This window comes from Pygocentrus nattereri, chromosome 12 (genome assembly GCF_015220715.1).
Source record: "Pygocentrus nattereri isolate fPygNat1 chromosome 12, fPygNat1.pri, whole genome shotgun sequence".
Taxonomy (NCBI): Eukaryota; Metazoa; Chordata; class Actinopteri; order Characiformes; family Serrasalmidae; genus Pygocentrus; species Pygocentrus nattereri.
In genome coordinates this window covers 26,181,997-26,198,820 of record NC_051222.1, presented here as the reverse complement: position 1 = coordinate 26,198,820, position 16,824 = coordinate 26,181,997, and the positions used below count along the sequence as shown (strand labels likewise).

Here is a 16,824-nt window from a genome sequence, read left to right as displayed (position 1 = left end):
AAAGTCAACTCTCTATACAGACTGGAGCGCATCGCGCATGCGCAGTACGCTACAGTAACAGCTCTGCTTTTGTAAATTCATGTATAGAAGTCAAAGTTAGCTCCACCTTTCGTCTGCATACTTCTCTCGTCTTCTCCCGCGCCGAGACGAGGCGGTGGGTTTTCTCCACGGATGCTAAAGATTTTTTTTTCTTGCTGACATCAGCACTGCGCCAAAACGGACAGTTCCATCCGAGCCCCCACCCTCGCCTTTTTGGGGTGGCTCTTTTTCCTAGAACTTAAATAAAAACGGGGTTCTGCCTTAAAATGTTCTTGATATGTTTCTGAGAAGTGAGACAAAGTGTCTCGTTTGTCTTGGTTTCAACGAGGCTCGATTCCCATTCGTCTGCTTTCTGCGCTGGGGCAGTTTGGAGGCGAAGGTAGGAGTGAATTATTGATTGGGACGGTCCTGGGTGTATAAAAAGAGGGGGCGCAGCCCAAGCCCTGCTCCTCATCTCTCCAACCGCCAAGATGAGCTACGGATCCGACGTGTACTCCTCCTCCTCTTCCTCCTACAGGAAGATTTTCGGGGACTCTCCCCGCTACTCGTCCTCCCCGTCCAGGATGAGCTCCTCCAGGAGCGGGTACAGGTCCCTCTCCCTGTCCCGCACCAGCACTCCATCCATGGGCTCCTACAAGCGCTCCGGCGCCGGGCGCAGCGCCCTGTCCTCCTCGCCCATGGCGCTGGACACCTTCGACTTCTCGCAGAGCTCGGCGCTCAACAACGAGTTCAAAATCATCCGCACCAACGAGAAGGAGCAGATGCAGGGCCTGAACGACCGCTTCGCCATGTTCATCGAGAAGGTGCGCAACCTGGAGCAGCACAACAAGGTGCTGGAGACCGAGCTGGTGGCGCTGCGCCAGCGCCAGTCCGAGCCCTCCCGCCTGGCCGAGCTCTACCAGCAGGAGATCCGCGAGCTGCGCTCCCAGCTCGAGGAGGCGCACGGCGAGAAGAACCAGATGATGTTCGAGCGCGACAACGTGGAGGAGGAGCTGCAGAAGCTGCGCGAGCGCTACGAGGACGAGGTCCGAGCTCGCGACGAGGCCGAGCGCACGCTCAAAGCCTTCAGGAAGGACGTGGACGACGCGTCGCTGTCGCGCCTCGACCTGGAGAAGAAGGTCGAGTCGCTGCTGGACGAGATCGCCTTCCTGAGGAGGGCGCACGACGAGGAGGTGGCCGAGCTCATGAACGCCATCCAGGCGTCCCAGGTGTCCGTGGAGATGGAGATGGCCAAGCCCGACCTCACATCGGCCCTCAAGGAGATCCGCGGCCAGTATGAGTCGCTGGCCTCCAAGAACCTGCAGTCCGCCGAGGAGTGGTACAGGTCCAAGTTCGCCGACCTGAACGAGCAGGCCAACCGCAGCAACGAGGCCATCCGCGCCAGCCGCGAGGAGGTCAACGAGTTCAGGAGGCAGCTGCAGTCCAAGACCATCGAGATCGAGAGCCTGAGGGGCACCAACGAGAGCCTGGATAGGCAGATCCGCGAGATGGAGGACAGGCACAACCTGGAGGTGGCCAGCTTCCAGGTGAGTCGCCGTTCGAGATGGCTAGTTTTTTTTTACCGCGCTTTAGGCGACAGGGGGCATCAGGGCCACCGCAGTTCGGGGGTTACACTGCTCTAGCGCACCTGATTCATCTCATCAGTTAACTGCTGGGTTTAGTGGGTGTTTTACAGCAGGACGAACTCCAGAGCTTTCATGTAGATCTGGTCTCGTGATTTGGGTATGGTGAGATGAGAAGGAGAACTAAAGTAAACTAATACTATTCAAATAGTTACACATTATTATCTCTCCCTCAGTCTTTATAGAAACCGAGGCATTATTGACTCTGTAAGTGGTAGTATTTTTTTCAGCTTACAAAAATAACTGATTAGGTAATGACAGGCTTGCAGTGCCCCGCCCAAGTGAACAGAAAGCCCCCTCTAACCTGTCAAAGGTCTTCATTTCACTTCATGTCACTTCATGCACTTCTGTTCGTGGAATTACTGACAGTGTCCGTATGGAGTGCATATAGAGATATCCGTTAAAATGTGCTATGACCCACAGTAAAGACCACTGCCTGGGTGACAGCGACCACACCGCCCCTCTCTCATGTGCTTTGGGGAAAACTATATTAATAAATAAAACTGGGAGAGAATTCTTTGTCAGTTTTCTCCACATGCTTTTGCAGATGCTTATGCTTTTTGTCTTTGCCCCTGCCCTGAATCAGATTTTGAATAAAGGCTAAACTGAAGATGGATGTGATTCTTGCAAATAAAGGCAAACATCTCTTTTCTCTCTCTCTCTCTCTCTCTAAAAAAAAGGCTAAGCTATAATCCTTTTGTGTTTAGCCTCCTCTCTAAGTCTGTATAAAATCTCAATTCTAATAGATACTGTCCGCACCCAGGTAATGCTATTTAATCAATTCAATACTAATAAATTCACTTCTATTGGTGTTGTGCTATTTTGTGATGCATTATTTAGTATTTTAGTTTGTGGGTTTGGAGGCAGCCTCTAAGCAGAGGACTACAGAGACTAGAGATCACAACATGGGCGTGACCTTCACCATAACACAATGCCACTCTGCCCACACGCTTTGAGAGCAACGGAAAACAAAAGCTACATTTGTGGTAGTAAGTTTTCAGAAATAATTCTTGTCTACAGGCTAAAGTAAACCCTTTCTGTGTGTCTGTGTGAGGTCCCCTCCAGAAGGCTGTGAAAAATCAATATTCTAATAGGCGGAGAAAGACAGAGAGAGAGAGAGAGAGAGAGAGAGAGAGAGAGAGAGAGAGAGCGAGAGAGAGAGAGAGAGAGAGAGAGAGCGAGAGAGAGAGAGAGAGAGAGAGAGAGAGAGAGAGAGAGAGAGAGAGAGAGAGAGAGAGAGAGAGAGAGAGAGAGAGAGACTTATCTCTGCCTGGGTGTGATCTTCAACATAAACACAGAGCCAACACCCTGTTCTCTGTCCGTGGTGCTGAAATCATTCAAGCCTGTGAGCACAGTGTGAACAGTTTTAAGTTTATAGGCTTCACATTTTAAGTGAAAGAGGTTTAGGTTTATGTTAGTTAGACACTAATACATAATAATATATAATTTATAATATGTATATCACATAGTTATTTAGGTTTTAGATGGCAGGTATTTCAATGTAGAAGACGTTCCAAAACCAAGTAGTAGCCAATGGCGGGTGCCTCACCCATATTAAAAATCCAGGATTTTACCTCTGCTTTACTACATTTCATGGAATTACTGACCATGTCCTGAGCCACCGAGCCTATAAAGACTTAAAATTGTGTCATCTACATTCTAATATTTGGAAAATTGCTTTAATTTCAAAAGCCAGTCAAGTGGAAAATCCCTTTTGATTCACAAAGCAATTCTGACGTCTATTACCAGGAGACGATTGGCGACCTGGAGAATGAGCTCAGAACCACTAAGAGCGAGATGGCCCGTCACCTGAGGGAATACCAGGACCTGCTGAATGTCAAGATGGCTCTGGACATTGAGATTGCTGCTTACAGGTAACAAAGGAATCCTTTTAGAATAGGAAAGTATGTATGTTAAGCTTGAGGCACCATGAATGTAAATCTAAAGGCAAATTTATGAGTAACCACTCACTGTTCCTTAGCAATTTTATTTTTTTAATGCTTTCATTTCCACCCTGTCTTTTTTCCTCTCATGTTTTTGCCTTTTCTTTTCTTTGTTCCCTTCCAACCCTCCCTCAATCTCTCAGGAAACTCCTGGAAGGGGAGGAGACCCGCATTGGCACAGGCATCGCCTACCCCATTCCAGGCTCCGCTTCTAGCAGCCAGAGCTACAGCTACCAGAGCCGTGTCTACACCAGCTCTAGCAAGAGTGTGAAAAAGGAAGGAAAAGATGATGAGGATAAGCAGCAGAAGGAGCAGAGCGACAAGTCTGACAGCAACGCCTCCAAGAAGGGTGACAAGCCCGACTCTGGAGAAGTCAATGCAACCAGCCAGAAGAACTAAGCCTCTTTCCTCTCCTTCTTCCCTTTGTCCCCTCTTCCTTTTCCTCACTAGTTTCCTCTCCCATACTCTTAAAAATAAAGGTTGAAGAGGGTTCTTTAGAGTTGATACCATGAAAAAGCTATTGCAGGTTCCTTAAAGAACCTTTTGGTGCCAATTAGGAACCTTTATTTTTAAAAGAGTGGAGACTTTTCAGAGGGAAACCCAATGTATACGCATATCAACCAACTCTCTCTTTCTCTCTCCACTTATCGACTACAGCACTCTCAGAATCGGGGCATCCGTCCCTTTATGATATACTGCACACTACTGAATGCACCTCAGGTGTCATACAGTCCACTCTCCGCTACTCTCACCGTTAGCTGATCCAGGTTTGCGATCCGCATTAGATGTCATCTTTGGAAACCCTTAAGTGCACTGCCACAGGCTCCTCTAATCACATTCCAAAAAAGGAAGTGTGTACTGTGCATGTGTATATGTGTGTGTGTGTGTGTAAACATGCACAGTGCATTCGGTCGGTCCTCGCTAACTGTAACTGTATCGATCTCTTGGCAGACACAAATGTAGGAAAAGACTGATAGTGCTAGACTGCAAAGTTAGCAAGTGAGAGCTAGTATTCATGCTGCACAAAACAAGGTTTTGCTAGCTAAAACCAGCACAGAACTTGACCTGCAATACTGTCTTTGTCTGAGCCTTATTGCTCTATGCCATGGCAATGCTGTTATTCGCTGACTGTACAGCACCAAGGCCCTCATCACCTCATACATTTTGTACTTCGGGAAGTTGGGTTGCACTCGTCTTCTCTCATTATTAGATGTTTGTAGACACATGAGTGTGCATGGTAACTTTGCATTGCAATTTAAGAAGGAACCCAGTTGTAGAACATTAAGGAACCTGGTTTTGTGGTTCGAAAAGCTCTAGCAGCTCTAGATTTTCTTTCAAAGCGTGAATGTCCTCTCCGGGACTTATCGTGGTGCCAATTTCGAGTCCCAATTCCCAAAAAATGTGAAAGATTTAGCAGCTGCTGCTGATGCATGATGTTTATACCCTGTTTGCATGGTGACGGTATATATGAGCTGTCCAGCAGTCCTCCAATGCCATACAAATGGTAGGTATATGAAAAGGGCAATAGTAAGTCCTCACCTTTTCTCAATGTATTGATCCTCCTATGCCCACCATTCATTTAAATACATAAGGCTTTCTAGCCACAACCAGTGTGAGTTAACATCAAGCTGGTGAGAATGTGGCCCAATAATTGCTGATGCCTTTTCTCATGCTGTTTGGTGCTTGTGATGATGATGATGTGATGATGATGCAGGGCACGTGTCTTACATCCCAACACCGTCTCATTTCTATTTACTATCAGACATCTTAAAGAGAAACAGTGGTGCTGTTTAGGATTTTATATACAGTAGTAGACTGGAAGAAGAATGTGGTAACCAATGTAGTTTGATTCTGAGAGAGAAAGAGAGAGAGACCTCTGATGTAGCAGCATTGAGCTTACATTCTCTTATAATAATAGCAGCAAGTTTGTCGAATTGAGAACAAACCCAACGGCAGTTAGCACAAAACCATGAGCAGATGATCTAAATGTTATGAATTTGTAGACTGACTTACAAAAGAACTATACATTATGCACAAATCTACTCCATCATCCAAGACCTATAACATCACCAAGCCTTATTAACTAATGAGGAAATCTTGAGACATCATAAACACCCAAATGGACCACATGCTTCTGAACTTCTACTACTAAAGGAACATCATTTGAAGGCACAATCTTAGACCCAACTGGATTAAAAACACATGAAGAACAGGAAAGTCCATAATTAGGTGTGACATGGGTCTACAAAGTTATGCTTTAAATCCTGTTTAGACTTGCAATCTTACAATCAGTGCTAGTGGCATTTCTCTAATTTCACTTGAACACTGCCAAGTTTTGACACCACAACTACCGACTTGCCTGCATTATTTTTTCCCACCCGTATTCTGCCAAGTTCCGCCTTCTGTGCTACAACTGATTGACAGTATCTCGCCTTTTGTGCTAGGATTATCTAGTGCAGTGGTCAATAACCTTAGTCCTGGAGATCCACCTTTCTGCAGAGTATAGTTCCAAGCACCTGCTCCTGCTAGTTAGCTTCTTCAGATGTCATCGAGCGGCTGGATCAATTGTTTAGGGGTGGGTGTTAGATACAGGTTGGCCGTAAGAAGATCTCTAGGTGTGGGGTTGGTGACCATTGGCCAAGAAAGTCATATTAATACCATCACTTAGCAGACTGTTTGAGAACTACCAGCCAATTCTCAGGTGATGGGAAACTTCTAGGGGGTGGGGCGTCTCAGAATTCAGGTGTGGAAAAAAGATGCTCTTTGTTTTTTGTAGATATTTTGTCATGGCAGCGTAGGCCTGACTTGCTGCACTTTCCGCTGTTATCTAATGGATTGTACTACGAGATGATGTAGGGGTTATATTTTTATTTTAAGATGTGTTAGATCTGCTAACCTGTTTTTCTCATTAGGCTAACCTAGGCTGTTTCCCATTAGCTTTGCAATGTTGGGCATGTTGGGCAAATCCGAAAGTTTGTCCATCGAGTTCTTCAAGTTTCTCAGTTTTAAGTCTCTGGACATTTAGGTGTGAGGTCCGTCACCGTCTGAAGGATAAATAGGATATTTTACAAAGCACTGAAACACACTTCAGTTGAAAAGAATGCACAGTAAGCCTGCTGTCTCTCACTGGCAACAATAACACCGCATGTGTAATTAATGACGTCAGTTCAAGTCAAGGCAAAACTAACGAGCAGTCTTTCACAAATACAAAACACAAAAGACAGAAAGAAATCAAACATATTAATACTTTAGATTATCAAAATGCCTTAAGCCACCAGCAGCTTGCTGCAGCTAGCAGAGTGTGAGTTAGCGAATTGTTTGTGCTCTCATCGTTTTTTCTCTAGTGATTAGATGCTACACTGAATGGCTGAAATGAAATGTTGTGGAATTGAATGTAGATTATGTACTCTACTCTTTATTCTGGATCTTAGCCTTCTGCTGTATCACAGATGACCAATAAAGACTGGCATTATGAAGTCCATCTTGTTGTTTGTGTTGCTGTTTTTATCTGAGAATATTTACAAAGGTATATAAACTTTACCTTCATTTTCATCATTTAGCATAATGGAATGTACATAAAAATGTTACACTTGCTATGATGAAGGTCCAGATACCATGGGATCATTATATTTATAGTTTCTTGTCACCATTTGTTTTTTTGCTCAATTACTTGTCATATAACCATCCTAACATAATAACTGTGATAATAATTTGGATGGTGCAAAAAAAAACAGCTGTATTGATTAATATCTAGAATAAGTGCTTATAATTTATATATTTACTTATATATTTTTTTTCTTTTTCAGCGATTAACCACCAGGCAGCTTCCAGTCTGGTAGGCATATCTGCTAACTAGAAATGTAAAAGAATGAGATAATAACAAAACAAAACAAAACAAACAAACAAACAAACAAACAACAACATTTTATAATTATATAAAATTTATAGGGCCCTTTCTATTTAGAAGTGGCTAACCCTTAAATTTCATTTTGCATTTCAAACTAATGAAACATTTGGCAAAGATTCAATATTGTTATGACTATTTTGGTAGTGACGAAATTAAATGTTCAAGCATTTGATTTATTAGAATACCCATAATTAAAGTACAGGGTCATTCAAAGCAAAAAGATTTTAGTCAAATATGTGTTTTCAACTCTGACTTTGAACCAGTTCGCTAGAATGATCCTTATATGTTTTGACAGTGAAAACATCATACATTAGAATAAACATAAACATATAAATAAATTTAAATATAAAAGTAAGTAGTAATTACAAGAAAAAGTAACAAGAATTTTGCATTTTGAAAAATGCAGTTATGAGCAGGAAAGTTGATATCTTCTGAGCTAGTGCGAGCTAGAACAACGTTTGGTTCTAGGTTTCTCCTGGACACCCCAAGCTTTCACATAGATTTGTTAAATTCCATCACAACACACCTGATTTGACACTCAGAAGCAGTGATTGAGCCAAACCTGGTGCTGGATGTGAACTATGGACTATGGTTCTAGCTATGTTCCTGCTGTATGGAGTAGATGATAAAGTAATGTCCTGAAGACGTTTTGATGTTCAGCCATCCAGTCAAGCGTGCCTGCCTGATTTAACCTGACGGGTGGTCAGGGCGATAGAGGCCAGAACAGCCACACTGATTTCTTCTATGTATTATGATAAAAGTCCTTAGATTATGATGGACTGTACTGAAAGGAACAAACAAACACAGTATTAATTCACACATGAACCTCCTGAACCTCACCCACATACGCCTGTGGTATCACATGCAGTTGTGCTGTGACAGCGCTGGGTGGGCTGTGGTGCATGCAGCAGATCTTCAAAGATTTATACCCCTGCAGTGCCACCAGCAGAGAATGTTCCACCGTGAAGCTCCGCATACACACCCCCTAAGCCGACACCCTTTTCCTCAGATTGCTGCTGATACAGCTGATTATCTCTGCTGTTGTTGTCGTTGCTGTTGTGGTGTATGTTATTGCCCCCCAGCCTGATTGATGTCATCATCTGTTTCATAACAGATTTAAAATGCTGCTGTTCCTGATGGCACAGTGACGGCTTATTTCCTGCTGCCATCAAGTTTTTGTTATTGAATTTACACTCAGCGTGTGTGTGTGTGTGTGTGTGTGTGTGTGTGTGTGTGTGTGTGTGTGTGTGTGTGTGTGTGAAAGAAAATTGACTCTGGATTAGGCTGCTGTTAGATTCATAAACACACACATACATACAGAGGCTAGTTTTTATACATTAAAAGGACATGAGATGTATCCCACATGCATTACATATTTGAGAGTATCTATATCTACTAATAATATGCATCATATTCATTACCTGTAAATAAGTATATGTCAATATTATGTACAAGACGTATTAGATATTGAATAGCAGTTAGAGATCCCCTTCATCTATTTATGCCCAATCAAAATAGCCATTAACTGCAGTTTGTTTGTTTTTAGGAGATTTTTCTGAGCAGATTACTCATAATATTTACTTACGTAAGAAAGGAGGTCATAAAGTAAAAAAAAAAAAAGAATAAAGGTGGATTATATTTGTACTTGCCTAAACAGTACATAACACCAATTCTAAAAGCTGTACAATAGGCTGAAGTGATATTAACATAGACAAATGTGCAGTAGCCTGATATTCCCCAAGGCTGGCAAAGTCATTGACCTTTGATCTTTAGGGGGATGGGTCTATTCATTAAATGCCAAGAACAAAATCCCTCTTGTTGTTACTCCTATTATGTCTGCATGAGCGTACTCTGCTGTTTACATTTGCAGTTTACAGAGATTATCGTTGTATACAATAGCAATTATGTTTCTAAATAACACTATAAGGGACCATTTAACTGCATTTAAGGGCATATTTTTTCAGTGCGCTGAGGATTTATCCAGCAGTTAAAGACACTGAAACTAATGTCACATACATAGAAACAGAACGTACAAGTACAGTGACACCCCCACAGCCTGCTCAGATTCTATCAGTATATAGACTCTGTAGCAGTTTTACCCTCTTCTTCATGCTACAGCTGATAGAAGGTGAACACATCAACAGAAGTAAACAGCTCCTCTACCACAAGAACCTCTCATCCTCTGATTCCATAGAAAAGGGTGCACTTAGAACACTTACAACACCTTCTATAGGAGCCTTTCAGTTTGGGCTGGTTTGTGAAATAATGATATTAATGTCACAATGTTACACACTTAAAAATGATTCTTCAGTAAAGACGGTCATTCTATTTAGAGCCATGCGATTCAAGCCTTTCATGCTTAAATGGTTCTTTGCATGATAAAGTGACTCTTCAGATTGATGCAGAATGTGTTGCATGTAGTTCACTGTGGAACGTATTTATACATGGTTCTACACAGCACCAGAGAGGTTTCTTCTAATGTTACAAGCTTGACATTATGTCAGTGCTATATAGAAAATACATTCTCCATACATTCTCAATACATACAATGCATTCTTCATGCATCAATCTGAAAGACGGTTTCCCCATGAAAAGAACCATTTAAACATGAAATGGTTCTATATACAACTCATGATGATGCTCTGTTCTCGAAAAAATGTACAGGACAGAACTGTGATGGCAGTCCTGCAAATTCCTGGGTACAATAATCTCCAGGGACCTGAAGTGGGACAGCAAGATCAGCTCCATCATCAAAAGATCCCAGCAGAAGATGAACTGCCTGCGTCAACTGTAGAAGTTCAACCTGTCCCAAGAGCTGATGGTGTGGTTCTACACAGCCATCATGGAGTCTGTCATGACCATGTACATCACAGTGCGGAGTGGCTCAGTGACCAAGCATGACCTCCATCAGGTCTGTGGAGAAGATAATTGGTGTTAAGCTGCCCACATTGCTGGAACTGCATGCCTCCAGAACCAGGAATCGTGCAGAGAGAATCGCCGCCAACTCGTCACACCTTGGACACCACCTGTTCCAGCTCCTTTCCTCAGGCAGGCACTTCAGCCAAATGAGGACCAGGTCATCCAGGCTACATAAAAGCTTCTTCCCACAAGCCATCACTGTCTTAAACAGTTAATTATTACACATAAACAATATTCCAGCTGCAGTTCTTAAATATATGGGTCTTTAGTATATATAGTATATCATAACTCTCAGCATTCCGTCCTCTGTAACTACCATCTCAGGCCAGCATTTTCTGCACCTCACTTACCTGACTATTACCCCACTTGTCTGACTTTTACCTCACTTATAACTTTTTTCCCGCTATGCATTCTTTAACTTCTGCTGCTCTCAGTACAAGGTTTAAAGGTGTGCCTGTGTATGTGTGTGTGTGTGTGTGTGTGTGTGTGAAATGGTCTGAATGTGTGGTAGAATGCACATTCTATTTTATTTTATTCTGCTTTTTTTTATTTATTTTTTATTCTTATTTTATTTACTACTGTAAAATATTTAGATACTGCGTGTGCACTGTGAGCTCCTGCAACCAAAATCAAATTCCTTGTATGTGATGATTCCTTGTCTGATTCTGACTTTAAGGCAAAATGTCTTCATCTTCATCTTCATCATCATTAACCGCTCAGTCTAGATAGGGTCGCGGTAGCAGTTTGAAGAGCGGAGAATCCCAGATGACCCTGTTCCCCACAACTTCCTCCAGCTCATTCCCAGGGGCCCCAAGCCGATCCCAGGCCAACTTGAAGATATAATCCCTCCAGTGGGTCCTAGGATGACCCCAGGGTCTTGTCCCAGGGGGCATCTGAATCAGATGCCCGAACCACCTCACCTGGCCCCTCTCAATGCGGAGGAGTAGCGGCTCTACTCCGAGCTCCTCCCGGATGGCCGAGCTCCTCACCCTATCGAATAGAGTGTAGCCTGCCACCCTGAGAAGAAAGCTCATTTCCGCCACTTGTATTCGTGATCTCATTCTTTTGGTCAGCCCACAGCTCATGACCATAGGTGAGGGTCGGGATGTAGACTGACCGGTAAACAGAGAGCTTTGCCTTTTGGCTCAGCTCCCTCTTCACACTACAGTCCAGTACAGTTACCGCATTACTGCTGCCGCCTGTCCCAGCCTGCGGCTGATTTCATGATCCCTCTTCCCATCACTCGTGAACAAGACCCCAGGATAAAATGAACTTTCATATGAAATTTTCATATTTACCACTATTTCAGCATCATTAACAGTACATGTGATGCGTAGGTTCACTGCTCAGTTTCAAAAACAGGTAAAATGGCTATATTTACATTGACATCATGACCCCTGGTTCCTATAAGCACCACAGTAAAGAAATCTGACTCAGCAATTTTTCTACAGTGAACCATTTTATATCAAACCTGAAAAGTCAGAAGTGCATTTTTTACATCTGAAAAACTGACTTATGCAGAATTTGCATTAGCAAATGTTTCATATACAAAACTTGAGCTCAGTTGGTGTAACCCCATATTCAGCATGGGCAACTCACCCTTTTTGCCAACAACAATGAAGCTAGGTGGTTAACCAAAGAACACAAAGAGACACACCCACAAGAGAAGGAAATGGAGGGGAGTTGACATCCCACAGATGGCAAGTAAAACACAGGGGGAGAAACATACTTACTATGCAAATGGTGGACACCAGATGACACCAGTAGTCAATGAGAAAGATGTTGAGTTTTAATCAGGAAGGTTGCACTAATAAACAAACAGCAAGTAAATCTGACAAGTTGCTGTATTTCTTGGTCACAATAGACTTGACTCAGTGTTACTCAGTTACATGCAGTTGTTGAGTAACATGGGATTTTTTTCTTAGAGACGGCTGCAATGCAGTTGCATTGATTTTGGAATGTTAGAATCGACTATCATTAACTATTTCAAAGAGCTCATATCTTCAAATATTTCATATGATATTTTTTTATTTTGCCTGAGACCCTTTTACGACATTTATGTGAGTTTATTTAGAAAAATAGTCATAATTTATTTTACATGACCGTTTTCCAACCTCTCTTTATCTGTGACAATTAAACAGGCTGTTACTTTGCCTTTAAGACTGATGTATGATCACTCTGAGACAAAAGGTAATATCTCAATTTTTTTATTTTTTATTTTTACAGAATTTGAAAATGTCAGCTGCTGTTAATATTGAGTTAAAATTTCATGATGAATGGAATAATGGAAATGCTCCAAAATGACCTTTTTCCATTAACGTCCATTCAAATTTAAGATGTTTTTTTCCTTCTCTTATAAAAAGTTACCTTCCTGGAGATTTTGCTCTTATAACAGCAATACACAAATGTTCTGATTGGTTGTCACATATTGTGCCTCATTCAAAAAGCAGTCCAGGCTGAAACACTTCTTATAACGGCAATATGAATGGGTGGCACTAAACTGCTGTAGGCTGAATAAGCAGATAAATGTGTGTGTCTTTTTACTCAACATCACAAAATGTGCCCTTTAAATAAAGAATCTTACCAAAATAATCAAATCCAATCCTTTGCTGTGTGAAAAAGAGCAGAATGTAAAGAGAGAAATGCCACACAGTGAACACCTTCTAGCTCTCATTAGTAAAGTACCAGTCAGTGAGAAACAAATGAAGCCCTCCTTTTGCCAAAGGCAGGGTCAATGGGATTATTAAAAACCCCACCCAACACATGAAAGCTAGACAAAAGTCAGAGGCCCCTCATTCTGGTGCCTGTCAGCAAAGTGTTAATTGGGCTGCCTCAGCTGTTACTGTGGATACTGTTGCCAAGGCACTCACTGTTCCCTTGCAGCCCTGAGGAATACCTGAGGGAGGTCACATGCACGCACACATACACACACACACACACACACACACACACACACACACACACACACACACACAATCAAACACACACACACACACACACACACACACACACACACACACACACACACACACACAATCAAACACACACACACATACACACACAGAGCAGATGTGAGAGCCACTGCAAATACCAATAAAAGGACATCCTCTGACACACAGTTGCATCATCCAAAATGACATCATCCATACTGAAGTTTTAAAATTCTCTAGAAGTTCTTTCCCAAGGATGCATATACAGAATATTCCAAAATTACCAACTGTGAAAACAAGAGGATCTGATGGACCAGCGCTCTATATATATATATATATATATATATATATATATATATATATATATATATTCAGAATACAGAAATGAAATGGAAAAACTACTGATTCCAAATTTCTGCATGATTTAGTACCTGATGTAAACAAAGCCATTTAAAGTGTTTTGGTGTGAAATGCTGCATTGTTGACAATTACCTACTCCAATTTCTTTATATTAGTGGGGCTAGAAATCAGGGGCCACAACACAGAATGAAAATTACAATGAAAATATAAACATTTTATTTACTATCCAAAATGTTATTACTGATATTATTTCTGACAGCACAGTGAATTTCAATGTCACTGATTAAGTGAATGATTAACCACATATAAAGACTTTTTTAGAAAGTTAAGATACTATGTTTAAAATGTACACTCCATTTAGGTATGCATTTGTTTGCACATAGCTTATATGGTCAAAATTAAATGGACAGAGATTGAGCATGTTGGACATTCCATTCCAAAACCATGAGCCCCACACTTCTGGCAAGGCCTCAGCAGCCACAAAGACTGAAACATATGAGTGTCTAAAATGTGGTTGCATGCTGTAACATTGAACTAAGGGGCCTGAAAAACAACCCCAGACTATCATCCTTCCTGCTCCACAGTTCAGTGGTGATGAGCTTTACACCATTCCAGCCCATACTCGACATTGCACACAGTGATCTTAAGCTTGTGTGCATCTGCTCGGCCATAGAAATCCATTTTATGAAGTTCCCAACGCAGAGCCCTTTTCCTGATGCTGCTTCCAAAGGCATTTTGGAACTTTGTAGTAAGTATAGTAAGTGATGCAACAGAGTATGTGATTTTTACCCACTACATGCTAGTTACTTATGGACACATCCATTTAACAATAATAGCACTTACAGTTGACAGGGGCAGATCTAGCAGGGCAAAAAATTCATTGACTGGCTTGAGGTGGCATCCTATGACAGTGCCATGTTTAAAGTCACAGAGCTCTTCAGTACATTCTATTCTGTCTTACATTGCCAATATTTGTTCAATAATTTCCATGGAGATCAAACAGCTACGTGTGTAATACCGGGGAGCGAGGAGGCGGACGCATATGCGGAGATAAGCGACTTTTATTCTTGGCAAATCCAAAATCAGGGTCATAATGGTCCATGGTCAGACAGCCAACATGGAGAGAACAACAGTCGGACATAATGAAAGTAAACGGGTCAAACAAACAACAGGGCTGGAAGATCAAACAACATGACACATCACACTTCAAACATGAAACATATCAAACAGTACAAAGACCAGCAAATACAAACAGCAAACACAGGGCTTATAAAACACAGGGATAACGAGGGACAGGCGGAAAACAGGTGGCGACAGTCAGGGGCGGAGTTACAAAACAAGGGGGCGTACTAGGAAACCAAAACAAAGAAAACACGTGGACTAGACCAAAACAAAACACGAACACATGGACAGAACCAGGAGGGGCCAATTGTGACAACGTGCTTGATTTTATAGACCTGTTAGCAAAGGGTGGATGATTATGAAGGGTGTCCACATATCTTTGGCCATACAGTATACATGCCAAAGATGATGATGAACGAAACTAGTAAAATTTCTGTGCACTCATTTTCTGCCTTTGCTGAGTGAGTACCATTAAGTCAATGTAGGAGGAACACGTTTTGGAAGTTATTGTTATTGGATCTCTTCTATAAGGAATTCTGTACTTTTTGTACTCAGAAGTGTACTTACAAAAATGAAGGACTACATTTTTGGGCCAATAAGAATAAAGGCCAATGAATATTGGTCATAATAATCATCGTGCTTTTGAATGTTGACTCCATAGAAGTTTTGCTCTTCATCACCCATGATAAGAGTTCATTATTGACAGACTTTCATTTCGTTTAGTCATCTACTGTGTTCCCCTCAGGGAAATTAGAGAAAATGACAGTTTAAAGAGACAGTTTAATGCTGTCTTTGAGAGATGAGGAGAGAGAGAGAGAGAGAGAGAGAGAGACAGAGAGAGAGAGAAAGAGAGAGAGAGAGAGAGAGAGAGAGAGAGAGACAGAGAGAGAGAGAGAGAGAGAGAGAGAGAGAAAGAGAGAGAGAGAGAGAGAGAGAGAGAGAGAGAGAGAGAGAGAGAGAGAGAGAGAGAGAGTAATCCAGAACTTCAGCAATTTCAACCTCAACCCTCTGGGATCCCAGAGTTATCTTTTATTGTGCATAGAAAATAATGTGCAAAATTAAATAATAATGAATTCCAATGAATCATGAATTAAACATGAATCAGACAGCATAAGGTCATTTTAATGACCAGTATGTGGTGAGCCTCATTTTATTGCCAGTGCTTTTTGCAATACAGTGTATCTTCAGTCATATGCAAAAGTTTGGGCACCCCTGGTCAAATGCCATGTTTTGTTGACTTTCTAAGGGAGTATAAGTTAACAGAGAGCACACATCTGCACATTGTAATGCACAATTAATATTTATGTTCTGAATTTTGGGAATAAAATAAAAGATAAAATGTGGTCTGTTATGGAACATTTTACATTTTGTTTAATTATTTCCCAGTATGTGTAATTTAGCAAATAAACAGAAATCATGCACTAAACCTTGCTGTACTAGCTGTAGAGTTTTAATTTAGAAAATCAGTAAAACATGTCATTTAAGCAGGGGTTGCAAACATTTGCATACAACTCCTTACAAATGAAAGAAAAACAAAAAATTAACATAAAGCTGAGTTTGAGCTACCATAAGTCTTAGTGCTCCATTTCATAGATTCAATAACTGTCCTGGAGGGAGGGAACATCATTCTTCCAAAAAAATTCCTTCAGTTGGCTCCTCTAAGGCAACGAGTGGCCTCAAACAAAAAAGCATCCGTACAACATAAGAGAGCCATCAAACTCCTTCATTGTAGGGTTTAAACATTCAGACCAGTGCTGTTCTTTTGGTGTACCTTGCACATGAACTTGTCCACTTGTGGAGAACACAGACAAAGGATGTCTCATCTGAACATATCACTATTTTTACACTTGTGTAGACCTGTGGCTGCGTAAATGCTGTAGCATTGTGCAGAAGGATTCAGGAGAGACCATAACATAGTCTCACCCAACACAGTAGAGATCACCTAGAGCCAAAAAATACCCCTCTCCTGTAGACACTTAACT

At 41.7% G+C, this 16,824-nt stretch overlaps 1 protein-coding gene across 1 annotated transcript; it reads left to right on the top strand.

Moving 5' to 3' along the window:
* Positions 1-12: 12 nt before the first annotated feature.
* inab (internexin neuronal intermediate filament protein, alpha b) lies at positions 13-7,085 on the top strand. The gene is made up of 3 exons (XM_037543627.1): positions 13-1,565; positions 3,411-3,535; positions 3,748-7,085. Exons 1-3 carry the CDS (start codon positions 510-512, stop codon positions 4,001-4,003), a joined length of 1,437 nt encoding a protein of 478 aa, XP_037399524.1. The 5' UTR covers positions 13-509; the 3' UTR covers positions 4,004-7,085.
* The last annotated feature ends 9,739 nt before the right edge of the window (positions 7,086-16,824 follow it).